The sequence below is a fragment of the Balaenoptera acutorostrata genome, chromosome 6 (genome assembly GCF_949987535.1).
Source record: "Balaenoptera acutorostrata chromosome 6, mBalAcu1.1, whole genome shotgun sequence".
Classification (NCBI taxonomy): Eukaryota; Metazoa; Chordata; class Mammalia; order Artiodactyla; family Balaenopteridae; genus Balaenoptera; species Balaenoptera acutorostrata.
The window spans coordinates 92,284,908-92,296,990 of NC_080069.1; the positions used below are offsets into that span (position 1 = coordinate 92,284,908).

The 12,083-nt window shown below is 47.9% G+C and overlaps 1 protein-coding gene across 5 annotated transcripts in view; it reads left to right on the forward strand.

Annotated features, from left to right (window-relative positions):
* The first annotated feature begins 804 nt into the window (after positions 1-804).
* The window catches only part of COL15A1 (collagen type XV alpha 1 chain), a 99,325-nt gene continuing 88,046 nt past the window's right edge, over positions 805-12,083 (forward strand). For 3 of the 5 annotated variants that reach the window (XM_057548814.1, XM_007197055.2, XM_057548815.1), the window contains exons 1-2: positions 1,180-1,388; positions 1,481-1,566. In XM_057548814.1, coding sequence (XP_057404797.1) covers positions 1,378-1,388; positions 1,481-1,566 — 97 coding nt within the window. In that variant the 5' untranslated portion in view covers positions 1,180-1,377. Of the gene's footprint in view, positions 905-1,178; positions 1,389-1,480; positions 1,567-12,083 lie in introns of those variants that run through there. The other 2 variants (XM_007197053.2, XM_007197056.2) reach the window with 2 other exon arrangements.

A 12,083-nucleotide genomic window follows, 5' to 3' on the forward strand; every position in this document is an offset into this window, starting at 1 on the left:
AGCATTTAGCACAGGGCCAGGACACAATCAGCACTCAATAAATGTTAGCTACGATGTCCATCCCCATCCCATCTCTGCAGGGCTAACTCAGATCACCTTTTCACTTGGCAGGTGGTGACTTGCCATCTAGCAAGGAAAACCAGGAACTGACCACAGAGTGACAGCCCACTGTGACTACTTGGTGCACCAGGAAGAGAGGCCCCTGGGCCTGCCTGGCTTCAGAACTCTCCAGGTCTCAGCTGATCTCAGTGGTGCCTCGTCTCCCCCAGATATCTTACACTACTGGGCCTGGTGGTAATCATAATAATAAAAAGCCACCATTTGAGGGTTTAGCCAGTGCCAGGCCCTGTGCTAAGATCTGTAGAGGTGGAATAGTCTGCCCTCTGCTCCCTCCTCCCCCAACCATGCGCACTACCCATGTGTGCTTCTGGAGGCTGAGACTGGTTCATCTGTCCCCGGTCATCACAGTGCCTGGAGCGGTATCTCACCTAAGAATTGTGTTCCTTCATTCGTCCCGTTTATTGGCATCTCCTACTGCCAGGTACTATTTCAGACAGAGAACAAAACAAATATAAATTCTTGCCCTTCTGTAGCTTACATTCTGGTGGTGGAGGATGGTGGTGCCGGCAAGGTATAAAGAGGAAAACCTTGCAATAGTAGATAAATTTAAAATTTTTATTAGGGTTCTCTTTGCTGCGTTTATTTACATGAATCACTTATACCGCCCCAAAGGGGCCATTCCTGGGCATTCAAGGGGGTTGTGTGTCAGGCGTGCAGGGCGGGGCACAGCAGTCAGGAGCCCAGTCCAGCTGTGTGAACTTGGGACATTCACTGCGTCTCTCTGAGCCTCAGTTTCTTCGTTGTCATTTAGGGAATCCAGAGCGATTCCAGCCTTCCTGGGCTGGTGAGAGGATTTCATTGGCCCGTAAAGAGAGTGCTTTGTTTGCGGGGCAGCCCGGACAGGGACAGACGTGAGGGCCGGAGGGAGCTGCCCGCTGACCCACAAGAGCGCGGGAGCGGGGCTTTTCTCGGTTACACAAGGCCGCCCGGGTGGAAGCCGCGGCTGGGGGGCGCGCATCTGTCGAGGGGATAAGGGGCGTGGGGAGGCGGTCAGCGCGGCCAGGAGCCACGGGACGTGAGTGCGCCGCTGCGGCACTGCCCGAGGTGGGGCGCGGCGCGGCGCACGGGGGACCGCAGGGCGCGGCAGAGTCGGGTTTCAGAGCGCGGGTGACTCAGGGCGCGGGCCGGATCCTGCCCGCCGCTGCCGCTGCCGCTGCCCCTGCCCAGCGCCGCCTTTGTTCCCGGCAGGAAAGGCGAGCGGCCCACGCGCAGAGCCCGTAGCCGTCCGCGGAGCTCGGCGGCCCGCGGAACTGCGGGATGGCACAAAGGTAGGACTCGCTGCCCCGCGCCCCGGCTCCCCCCGGCTCCCCCCGGCTCCTCCCGGCCGCCTCACCGTCTCTCCCTCCGCCACTTCTCGCAGGAGGGACACGCAGTGTTGGCGCCTGCTGTGGCTGCTTTCCATCTCCGCGCTTCTCCCCGCTGTCACCCGGACCCGCTCCGCGACAGGTAAGCGGCCCGGCCAGAGGATGGCACCGGCTGCCTCCGCACCCGGGGGAAGTTGGTTTTGGCTGCGGGCGCGGCTGCGGTGCGCGCCTCATTCCTGGACATAAAAGGGAGTCCTCGCCTCTCGGTGCGCACTGGGGGTTCTGCCACGGCTTCCCCGGGCGCTGCCGGAGGTTCGAGGGGCGAATGGGAGTCTCTGGGCCGCCGGAGCGGGTGGAGTGCTGTCCGGGTACCCGAGGTGTCTGAGCTAGGTGCGGCCCTTCCAATCTTGGGCAGAGGGGGACTTTGGAAGCCCAGTGACAGCGCCAGCGGCTCCGCAGGGACAGTTAGCTCCAGCTCACCCAGGGCCCGCGCTCAGGTCGCGCGTGCTGGCTGGCTCATTGTAAGGGCAGATCTGGTGCCCTCTCTGTACACAGGTGCGGAAGCACGACCGCCAGCTGAGACACCTGGCGCTTTGCCGCGCAAGAAATAACGGGACTGAATTGCCCTGATGCCTAACTTAGCCCTGAGTTACCTGGAGAGTCCCATCCATCGTGGGCAGTAGCTCCATGCGCGATGGGAAGAGCTATGGACTGGGGACCAGGGGATCTGGTACCTTCTGTTCCCAGGCCTCACTTTCCCCACCAGCACCCAGAGGCGGTTGTATGACTAGTGGAGTCTGAGTTAAAGTAGTTTTGAGTTAAAGTGTGTTCAGGCTTCCTGGGCTTGAACTGTGGCTGTTAGGTGCCATTGGACAATGAATTTCACCACTCTGTGCCTCAGTTTCCCCATCCGAAAAAGGGGAATACTTAGACGACCTTTCCTCCTAGGAATGCTGTGAAGATTAAAAGAGATATTAGAAATAATATGCTTTCCACACCATGGCACATACTGGGCACAAAATAAGTGATTGAAACTACAGGTTGATCCTTGCAATAGCTGTGTTGGAAAGCAATGCAGGCATTTTTACAGAAGAGGACACTCAGGGTGAGAGAGGCTTAAGAACTGGCCTGTGCAAAAGGCAGGGCTTGGGTGCCAAGGTCTCTAGACTCTGGTCCTTCCCTGCTCAGCCCTTTCTCCATGAAGTTTTGCAAGAGAGCTACCACTCTCCAAATAGTAACCTCGGACTGCTTTTGGATTTAGGAGATTAGTACACAGTCTCCATAGAATAAGTGTGCTGGGAGATGGGGTCTGGTGGGGGGGGAGGAATGGACACAACCTCTGTCTCTGTGAAGGAAACTGAGGACTGTTGGGTGGCCATGGTTAACTCTTTGTGTGCTGAAGGAAGCCCGGGACAGCCCAGATCCTTGCCTCCTTGGGAGCAAGACTCAAACACAATGACAACTTTTCCTGCCAGAGCGTCCAGCCTGGCATTTCTTGCAGACCAAAGGGCAGCTGGAGCACAGTTTTGGCTTCTCAGCACCGTGGCCCGTGTCAGAACGTTGCAGTTTTGCATGTGATATAAGGTACTGCCAACTCAGCGGCAGAGGGCAGCTTCAGGTTCTGTGGTCTTTTGTGAACTCTGCTGCAACCCCACCCCCAAAATGAAGAAGGTTCTGGGGAAAGAAAATTTGGTGTTTCTTTCTCCTCCTGCGTTTGTAGGCTGGCTCTCTGGATGCCAGGTCAGGGCTGTTTTTCTAACACAGAGGAAGTCTTGTCCCTATCCTTAATGTAAAAGGGGAGTGCCAGGAAACCCTCAGGAGAAGAATGAATGATTGTAGTGTTTTAATTACTGGCTAAAGTTTTGGTTTTCTCTAAAGTTAGGAATACCCATTACTGATGGGTGATTGATGGATATTCAGTGTCCCTCGAGGGGAGAATCTTCCTAGGCCTGAAATATCCTCCTGCAAACTAAATCTGGCATGAAGTTTAATAAGGCTAACACTTGTAAACCACTTCATATGTGTGATATGTTCATACTTCATTCACCCAATCATCACAATCGCTCCAGGAGCTGGGTACTGGGACTGTGCTTCAGATGAGGAAACGAGGTCCAGAGACCCCAGGCTTCTCAGCTTCTGAGGGTTTCCTGGCTCACCCTGTTTAAAGAGACCCTTGTCAGTTGACCCCTTGTCCCTCGCATCAATCCTTGTGCCCCTAGTGGGTGAGGGCTGAGCTGGTAAAGTTACAGTGTCACTGGAATGCCTGCTCTTTTAGAAGATAAGGAAGTTGTTGTGAGACAGGGGCAGTGGTGTCATAACTAATTTGTTCCTGATAACAAAATGTTAATATGTGCAAATGATCTACTTTTCTTTAAACTGTTTTATTGTGAAATATAACATCTATTCAGAAAAGTGCGCACAAAAATACAGTCCCATGATTTCTCACAAAGCAAACTTTCATGTAAGTGGGTCAAGAAATGGAATAGCCCCCAGAAGCTCTCCTGTGCCCTTTGGCTGTGATTATTCCCTCCCTCCCCTCAGAGGTAACCATCCCCTTGACTTTTATGGTGATTCCTTCCTTCCTTTTAGAAAATAACGTTAGTACCTAAGCATGGATCCCCAAATTCTGAAGTTCAGTTTTTCTTTTTTTTTGAGCTTTATACACGTGGGGTGTCTCCTTTGGTGTCTGGCTTCTTTCCCTAAATATTAAGTTTTGAGATTCATTTATGCTGTTGCATTTCACTGTAGTTAATTCATGTTCCTTTCTGTGCAGTATCCCACTGTATTAATTTACTGTCCATTATTTATCCATTTTTTTTCCAATGACATTTGGGTGGTTTCCATTTGGGGCTAATATGGTAGCGTGTCTCTGACATGCTGTTTGTCCACGTCTCTTTGTGCACATGTGCACACATTTCCGTTGGTTGTACACATGGAAGTTCAGTGCTGGCTGACAGGGTAGGCAAGCCCTCCAAATGAACAACGGCAGCACGGCTTCCACTATGGTTGTGCCAGGGCTCACGGCCATCAAGCTGGTAGGAGAGCCTCTGTTTCTTCGCATCCTCACCAGCACTTGGTGTTGTTAGTGGGCTTAACTCCTGCAGTTCTAATGGGTGTACGTTAGAATCTTACTGTCATCTTAATGTATGTTTTCCTGTTTATTAAGTCGATTACCTTTTTGTATATGTATTGGACATTTGGATATCTTGATTTACTTTTTTAAATCGAGGTGAAATTCACATAACATAAAACTAGCCATTTTCATAATGACAATTCAGTGGCATTTAGTACATTTTCAATGTTGTGCAGCCATCATCTCTAGTTCCAAAACCTTTTCATCACTCCAAAGAAAACCTCATTCCCATCAAGCAGTCCTTCCCCATTCCCCCCATCCCCACTCCACCAGCCCGGGGCAACCATGAAACTGCTTTCTGTCTCTATGGATTTGCCTGTCTTGGATATTTCATATAAATGGAATCATACAATATGTGACCTTTTGCATCTGATTTCTTTCACTTAGCATAATGTTTTTGAGGTTCATCCATGTTGGAGCATGTATTAGGACTTCACTTTTTTATGGCCAAATAATAGTCCGTTGTTTACCGCAATTTGTTTATCCATTCTTCCATTGATGGAGACTTTTGGGCTGTTTCCTCCTTTTGGCTATTATGATTAGTGCTTTCATGACATTTGGGTATATGGATTTGAGTACTTGTTTTCAGTTATTTCAGCTGTATACCTAGCAGGGGAATTGTGGGATTATATCATAATTCCGTGCTTAAATTATGGGGAACTCCTAAACTATTCCCCACAGTGGCTGAACCATTTCACATTCCCACCAGCAATGTACAAGGGTTCCAATTTTTTCATGTCCTTGCCAACACTTGTTATTTTCTACTTTTCAGATTACAGCCATCTTAGTGGGTATGAAGTGGTATCTCACTGTGGTTTTGATTTGTATTTCCTGAATGACCAATGATGTTGAGCATCTCTTCATGCGCTTCTTGGCCATTTGGCGGAAACTCTGAATACCAGTCAGGGCAGGTTCAGGTTTTCCCTCTAAGCATCTCATTCTTGCTGGTGGCCAGCTGATGTGCTTTCCTGAGTGAGAGAGAAGGGGGTAAGAGTCACACCTAAGATTTTACATCACTGGCCTCCCGCCTTACCTGTGCCCCAACCTGAAATGAGCTCATGTTGCTCACATACCATTAGAAGTTGTGATGAATATGAATGATTGTCGTGTTTTAATTACTGGCTAAATTTCTGGTTTTCTCTAAAGTTAGGAATGCCTGTGGTGGCATAATGTCCTTCCATTATGTGTTTTACAGCAGAGTTAAGGTTGAAAACCCCTGGCACACTGAACCACACACAGCTTCCCATGTATATTTGGGATTTTGCAGTCTCCTTGACTTTGCACAAGGTTTGATGAATCTCCGTGTCTAAAATACACTCCCTCGCCTTGTTTCTCTTTAGGGCCTAATTCTACCTCCCAGCTTAAACGGCACCTCTTCCAGGGTGCCTTCTCTGGATCTCCCCAGCTAAGCTTTCTCATCACTAAACCGCCACAGCCCTTCACCTGTCTCTCCAGGCACCAGCCACTGTCCCCCCTGTACCGACAGTATGTTTATTTCTCTCTCCTTCCTATGAGAGCACCTTGAGGGTGTGGATCATGCCTCATTCATCCAGAGTTGGCCACGTGGACTTTGGCCATTTTGTCATTATGATAAATAGTGCTGCTGGGAACATCTTCAGACAAATGGCCTTTGTTTGCTTTTGGGATTATTTCCTTTGACTAGATCCCCTCAAACAGATTTGCCCATCAAATAACAGAACTAGTTGGATAGTTCTTATTATCTATTTAGATGGATCTTTCTGAGATACAAATTGAATCATGCCGCTCCTTAGTTTAACTGCTCTCTCTGAGTTCTCCACGTACCTAGGATGGAGTCATGCTCCTTGCCCCCAAGTACCCCTTGTGGTCTGGCCTCTGCCTACCTCCCGTTCTGCACTCACATGATGTCCCTCTTGACTTGGGCTCACAGCAGCCGCTCTCTGGCAGTTTTCTGGATGAGATATTCACTGTCCCACCTCTGTGTCTTTGCATGGGCCACTCCCTTCTTGAGAATGCCTTTCCCCTTCTTCACCTGGCACCTCCTCATTCATCCTTTAAGATTCCTCTCTGGGAAGTCCTCCTGTTCTACCAGGCATGTTGAGTGTCTCTCCTCTGGGCTAACACTGTATATCACCATCTCTCAGTCACAGGGCTTCCCAGAATGGACCATGATCATTGATTACTTGTCTGCCCCCACCACTACACAGGAAGTTCTGTGAGGTGGACACTGGGCCTTGCCCGACTCTGAACCCCAGAACCTACAGGGCCTGGCACAGAGTGGACGCTCCCCAAACTCTTTCAATGAATCAAAGAGGGAATGAATGGGCAGGTCCAGACTGTGGTCTAGAGAGAATGTGCCGATTTACCATGCCCTCTGCAGTGTCTAAGTCATCCTGAGTCTTCCATGGCTCTGCCAGCTGTGGAGTGGCCATGGCTGAGTAATCAGGGCACGTTATAGGGCTTTTAGTTTTCTTTTCTTTAATGACTTTAATAACTGGTTAGGCTGGAATTTACACTAATGTTACTTTGCTCTTTATCTTTTTTTTTCATTACATCTATTTGTGTAAACAATTTATTTTCTAGCTTATCCCACTCATCTTATTCCTGAAAGCCTCTATTTTGTCAAAAGCTGCACATTTATCTTTCTGTGCTAGCTAAATATATGAGCTTATTTTCAAGTTTTCTTTGAATGTCTACAGCTTGATCCATTTTAAATGAACCATCGATTAAATAGATTACATAGAGTGTATTCTGAGGTCAGTTCTTTTCCAAAGTGGTACCCAGGATTCCCTGAAATACTAACTAAAATGTAAACTATTCCTCCATCCTAGTACTGCTTCTGGTTATCATATAAAATTTTTCTTTTAATAATAGAAGTTTTTTGTGGAATCTTTATACATACTATTGGTTGCTTTCTTGTGCATACGTGTTGTTTTAAAAAAATCCCACATGGTCTTGATAATTGTTGCTTTGTAACGTGTTTTAAAATCTGGTAAGGGAAGTTACTCCTGCTTCCTCCATTAAGCTGTAAATTCCTTAGCATAGACTGATTTATCACATAATTTTCTCATGATATGATTGGATACTTGGAGTGTCATAGTGGTGGTGGGCAGGTGAGGGTTATAAAAGGCAAGGCAATCTTAACAATAAGATTCAATTTAAGACATTAATATGCAGTAAGGAGAACAGATGAGCAACTAAGGCTTCAAAGTCAGAGGAGCGGCTGACTGTGGGGCCTGAGCTATTGCTGTCGACACAGAGCCCAGGGAGCTGCGGTGGGTCAGAGGAGTTGGAGCGGCCCAGTTTGCTGACTGACCACCTTCCTCCGCTACCCCAATTCAAGAGAAAAAAGTCTAGGGTTAGAGCAGAACCTGGAGAAGCCCCAGACCTCTTCCTGGGCAAGATCCAATGAGGCAAGAATGAGGCCTAGGTCACCTATTGAGTGCAACCCACCCCTTATCTCCAATCAGAATCAACTCAACCCAACCCAACCCAACCTAACCCAGTGTAATCCATCCCAACCCAACTTTATCCAGTCCAATTCATTTCACACTTGTTGCATGCCATGGATGACTTAAAGAACTGGACACGGCAGAAAACAGTTCTGAGGGCCCTCATATCTCTCTTAAGTGAGCAGGACCCTTGACTTCAGGTGTTAGGGCAGCCCCATTTTTGGTTTGGGGAGCTTGGCTAGAGCCTGGCTTGCAGAGAGCAGCCCTGCCTTAGGTCTGTCTGGGAGTCACCCCTCCTGTCACTGAGGGACTCAAATGAGGCCCAGCTTAAAAGTCCCCTCCACCACCAGGAGGTCTTTGCAACTAGTCTCCTCCCAAAGCAAACGTCTGCTGAAGTCCTCAAAACTGTCTGCCCTGTTCTGTGTTTTGGCTACTACTATAGATTTCTGTCTTCCTCACATATCTTCTGGCTGCCTGCCCTCTCTGAAGACCATTGGGATAGGTGGCAGGGTGACTAAAGAGCCACACTGGACCCAGTGCCCATCCTGGAAGGACTCACAATCTAGTAGTAGAGACCAGTGTGCAGCAGCTGGCTTGAATGCTGTGGCCCTTGTCCTGAGTGTCCTAATGAGGGTGCAAGCAAGCCTCTTCAACACTGAAGTAGGGATGTCCATGTCCACCAGAAGATGGAGGAGGTGGAGGGAGGTAAGCAAGCTTTGAAAGAAGAGATTTATATTTTTCAGTAACATTAAAATATTTTGATAATAAAAATAATAGTCATTGTAAAAATCTAGGTTGGAAAAAAAAAAGGAGTTTAAAAAAGTCACGTATTTTCACATGACTCAGAGATAAATCCTGCTAACATTTGGTGGACTGTTTTTCAAGTTTATCTTCTGTGCCTAAATATGCACATATGTTATAATGTGAATAGATCCTTCTGTACATTGTATTTTGTTGCTTGGCATTTTTTTCCTTAACAATTATCTAGATACTTCCTCTGGAACATTGAATATTCTTCCCTAAATCCTTTGTAATCGAAATAGTATTTCATTATGTGGATGTCCCATAATTAAACTAGGCCTCTTTTAGGCCTTTAGGCTGTTTCCAATTGTTTACATCCATAAACACTATTGTGATGACCCTATTCTTGTAGCTCTTTATTTGACCATTCCTGTGACTATTTCCTAGCACAAATTCCTAAAACAAACTGTTGGGTCTAGCGCTTGCCCGTTTTTTTTTTTTTTAAGGCTTTCATTGCATTTTTTGGAAAGGCATAGTAATTTGTACTCCCTGCAAGAGCATAAGAGAATACCTACCTAACTTACTACACCTTTGTCCACTGATGCTATTTTTCTAACTGAAAGGAGAAAATGACAACAGCGCAAGGGACAGTGCCAGCATTACTGCTCCAAATTGCCCTTAGTTAAATGGAGTTGGGGATTCCTCCTTCGCCCCTACCGTTCATTCATCCATTTGGCACGGGCCTTGTGGTAGGGCTAGAGGAGAAGAGGCTTCTTCAGGAAATTAGAATGCAAGAGCTCAGGTCACAAGGACCTTGATGGTTCTCAACCCTGGCTGCACCTTAGAATCATCTCGGGGATTCAAGAGGATTCTGAAGCCCAGTCCTCCCCGCGTCCAGGATTCTTAATGTGCCTGGGGTCCAGTCTTGGGCAGGTTTCAGAAGCTCTTGGTGTGATTCTAAAGTGCAGCCAGGGTTGAGAACAAGCAATGCAGTCCAGTGGCTTCCTTTCAAAAGTGACAATCCTGAGTCCCAGAAAGGAAGGGTCCTGTCCATGGTCGCAACCCAGGTGAGAGGCAGAGCTGCCACTGGACCCCAGAACCCACGTCCTGGGTTCAGATCTCAGCTCTGTTGAGTGACCCGGGGCCAGTGACTTCTCTTATCCATGTTTTCCTTATCTGTAAATTGGGACAATAATTCCTACTATGAGGAGTAAGAAGGGAAGCATGGGACCTGTAATTGGTGACCAGTTCTGTACCTCTTTCCTTCCTGCTCCCACATCTCTGTGAGTTCCTTGAGAGCAGAAACCCTATGTTATTTATCCATGTTTCCTCAGCGTCTGACATGGCACCAAATGGACACAATGAGTGTTTGAATACATTCATGAATGAATATTCAAAGCCTGGGACTGTGGAGATCTTAGTGAAAACCTAGCATTAGGAACCCCGGACCATAGCAGAGTCTGTGTGAGCCTCCAGCTCTGCTGGAAGACCACCCCCAGCCATGCACTGTGATGATGGTGATGGTGATGGTGATGACGGTGGTGGTAATGGTGGAGGGGCCAAAGCGGGTGGGAGCAGGGGCTGGGTGTAACAGGTACGTCAGGGGTGGAATACATTTCATGAAAGAAAAGTGAAGGTACGCCTTTCCAGTGCTGGAAAGTTATCACCATTGCATCCTGTAGAACAGAGAGTCCAAAAGCCGATGACAAACTACACCTAAATCCATGCAGTTTCAACAGCGTCACACAAAGAACCATCTGAAGTTAGGTGAGCCAGCTGCTTCTCCCCTTCCAGCTGCACAGTCTTAGTGCCTGGCTTGTTCTGTCTTTGTTTTCAGCAAACAGGTCTGTCTCCTGGCCTCCATTCCCTCCACCCACCCCCTATATTGCAGCCACAGGAGTCTTCTAGCTTCTTGCCACTCAGGTGTGGTCCACCAACCAGCATTATCAGTATCACCTGGGAACTTAGTAGAAATGCAGAATCTCCAGTCCCACTCACAGACCCAGTTTATCAGAATCTGCCTGTTAACAAGCTCTCTGGTGATTCACATGCACGTTAAAGTTTGAGCAGCAGTGTAAAACCAGCTCTTATTATGTCACCCCCTGCCTTAGAACCTTTTGTCATCTTCCTATGCTAACCAACTGTGGTAGGCAGAGTACTGGCCCTCCAACTGTGTCCACATCCTAATCCCTAGAACCTATGAATATGTTAGGTTACCAGACAGAGGGGAATTAGGGTTGCAGGTGGAATTAGTATTGATAATCATCTAACCTTCAAAAAGGGAGTGGATCCTGGGTTACCCAGGTGGGCCCAGTGTAATCACAAGCGTCCTTAAAAGTGGAAGAGGGAGGTGAAGTGAGAAGGTGTTGAGTAGTCTTTGCTGCTGTTGAAGATGGAGGAAGACGCCACAAGGCAAGGAGTACATGCAGCCTCTAGAACCTGGAAAAAGAAAAAGAAAAAAAAAAGAATTTTTCCTCAAAGCTTCCAGAAAGGAGCATGATCTGCTTAATTTTTATCCAAGATCTGTGTTGGACTTCTGACCTACAGAACAGTAAGGTAATACATTTGTGTTGCTTTAAGTCACTTAATTTGCAATAATTTATTACAGCAGCCCTAGGAAATGATTTTAACACTCCTTAGCATGGCATTTGAGACCCTCTGAAGTCCTACCAGTGTGCTGTTTTGGCCTCATCTCCAAGACTATCCTTCCTCTTAGCCTGATCTCAAAGCTCACAGCCCCCAGGGTGGCTGGAATGCCAGGGGTGGGGCACCCTGAGAGTCCAAGCTAAGGGTATTCTCCCTGTACCCCCAGCACCTAGCCCCATGCCTGGCTCTGGCAGGTACTCAGTCAATGCTTGTTAAACGCATAACCCAGTGGAAGCCTGCTATATTCATTCAGGTCACCGCCAGCCACGGTGGGGCCCCAGTACCCTGGAGGCACTGGAGGGGCTCTACTTTGCTGTTCCCCTGCTCTTCTGTCTTGGGCAAATCACTGGCTCTCTTTGGGCCTCAGTTTCCTTATCTGGGAAATGAGGGGGTTGGACCAGGTGAATCCTAAAAGCACTGTTAGCGGGAACATTCTAGGATATCTGAATTCACTTCGCCCAAACTTTGTGCAGTTGGGGGAGGTGATTCAACTCAGCAGGGCTCAGTCCAGTTCCCATCCTTCACTGACATCCTGTTCCATGGGTCAGGATACAGAACTGTGCCCAACGGCTGTGTGTATTTGGTATGAAATAGAGACCACAGCTGCTCTCCTTCCCTGTCTAGTTGAAATGCCAAATTGCTCACTCTCCCACAGAAAGAAAAAGGGAGGGAAAAATGAAATCATTTCTCACTGCACAGTTTTTCCAC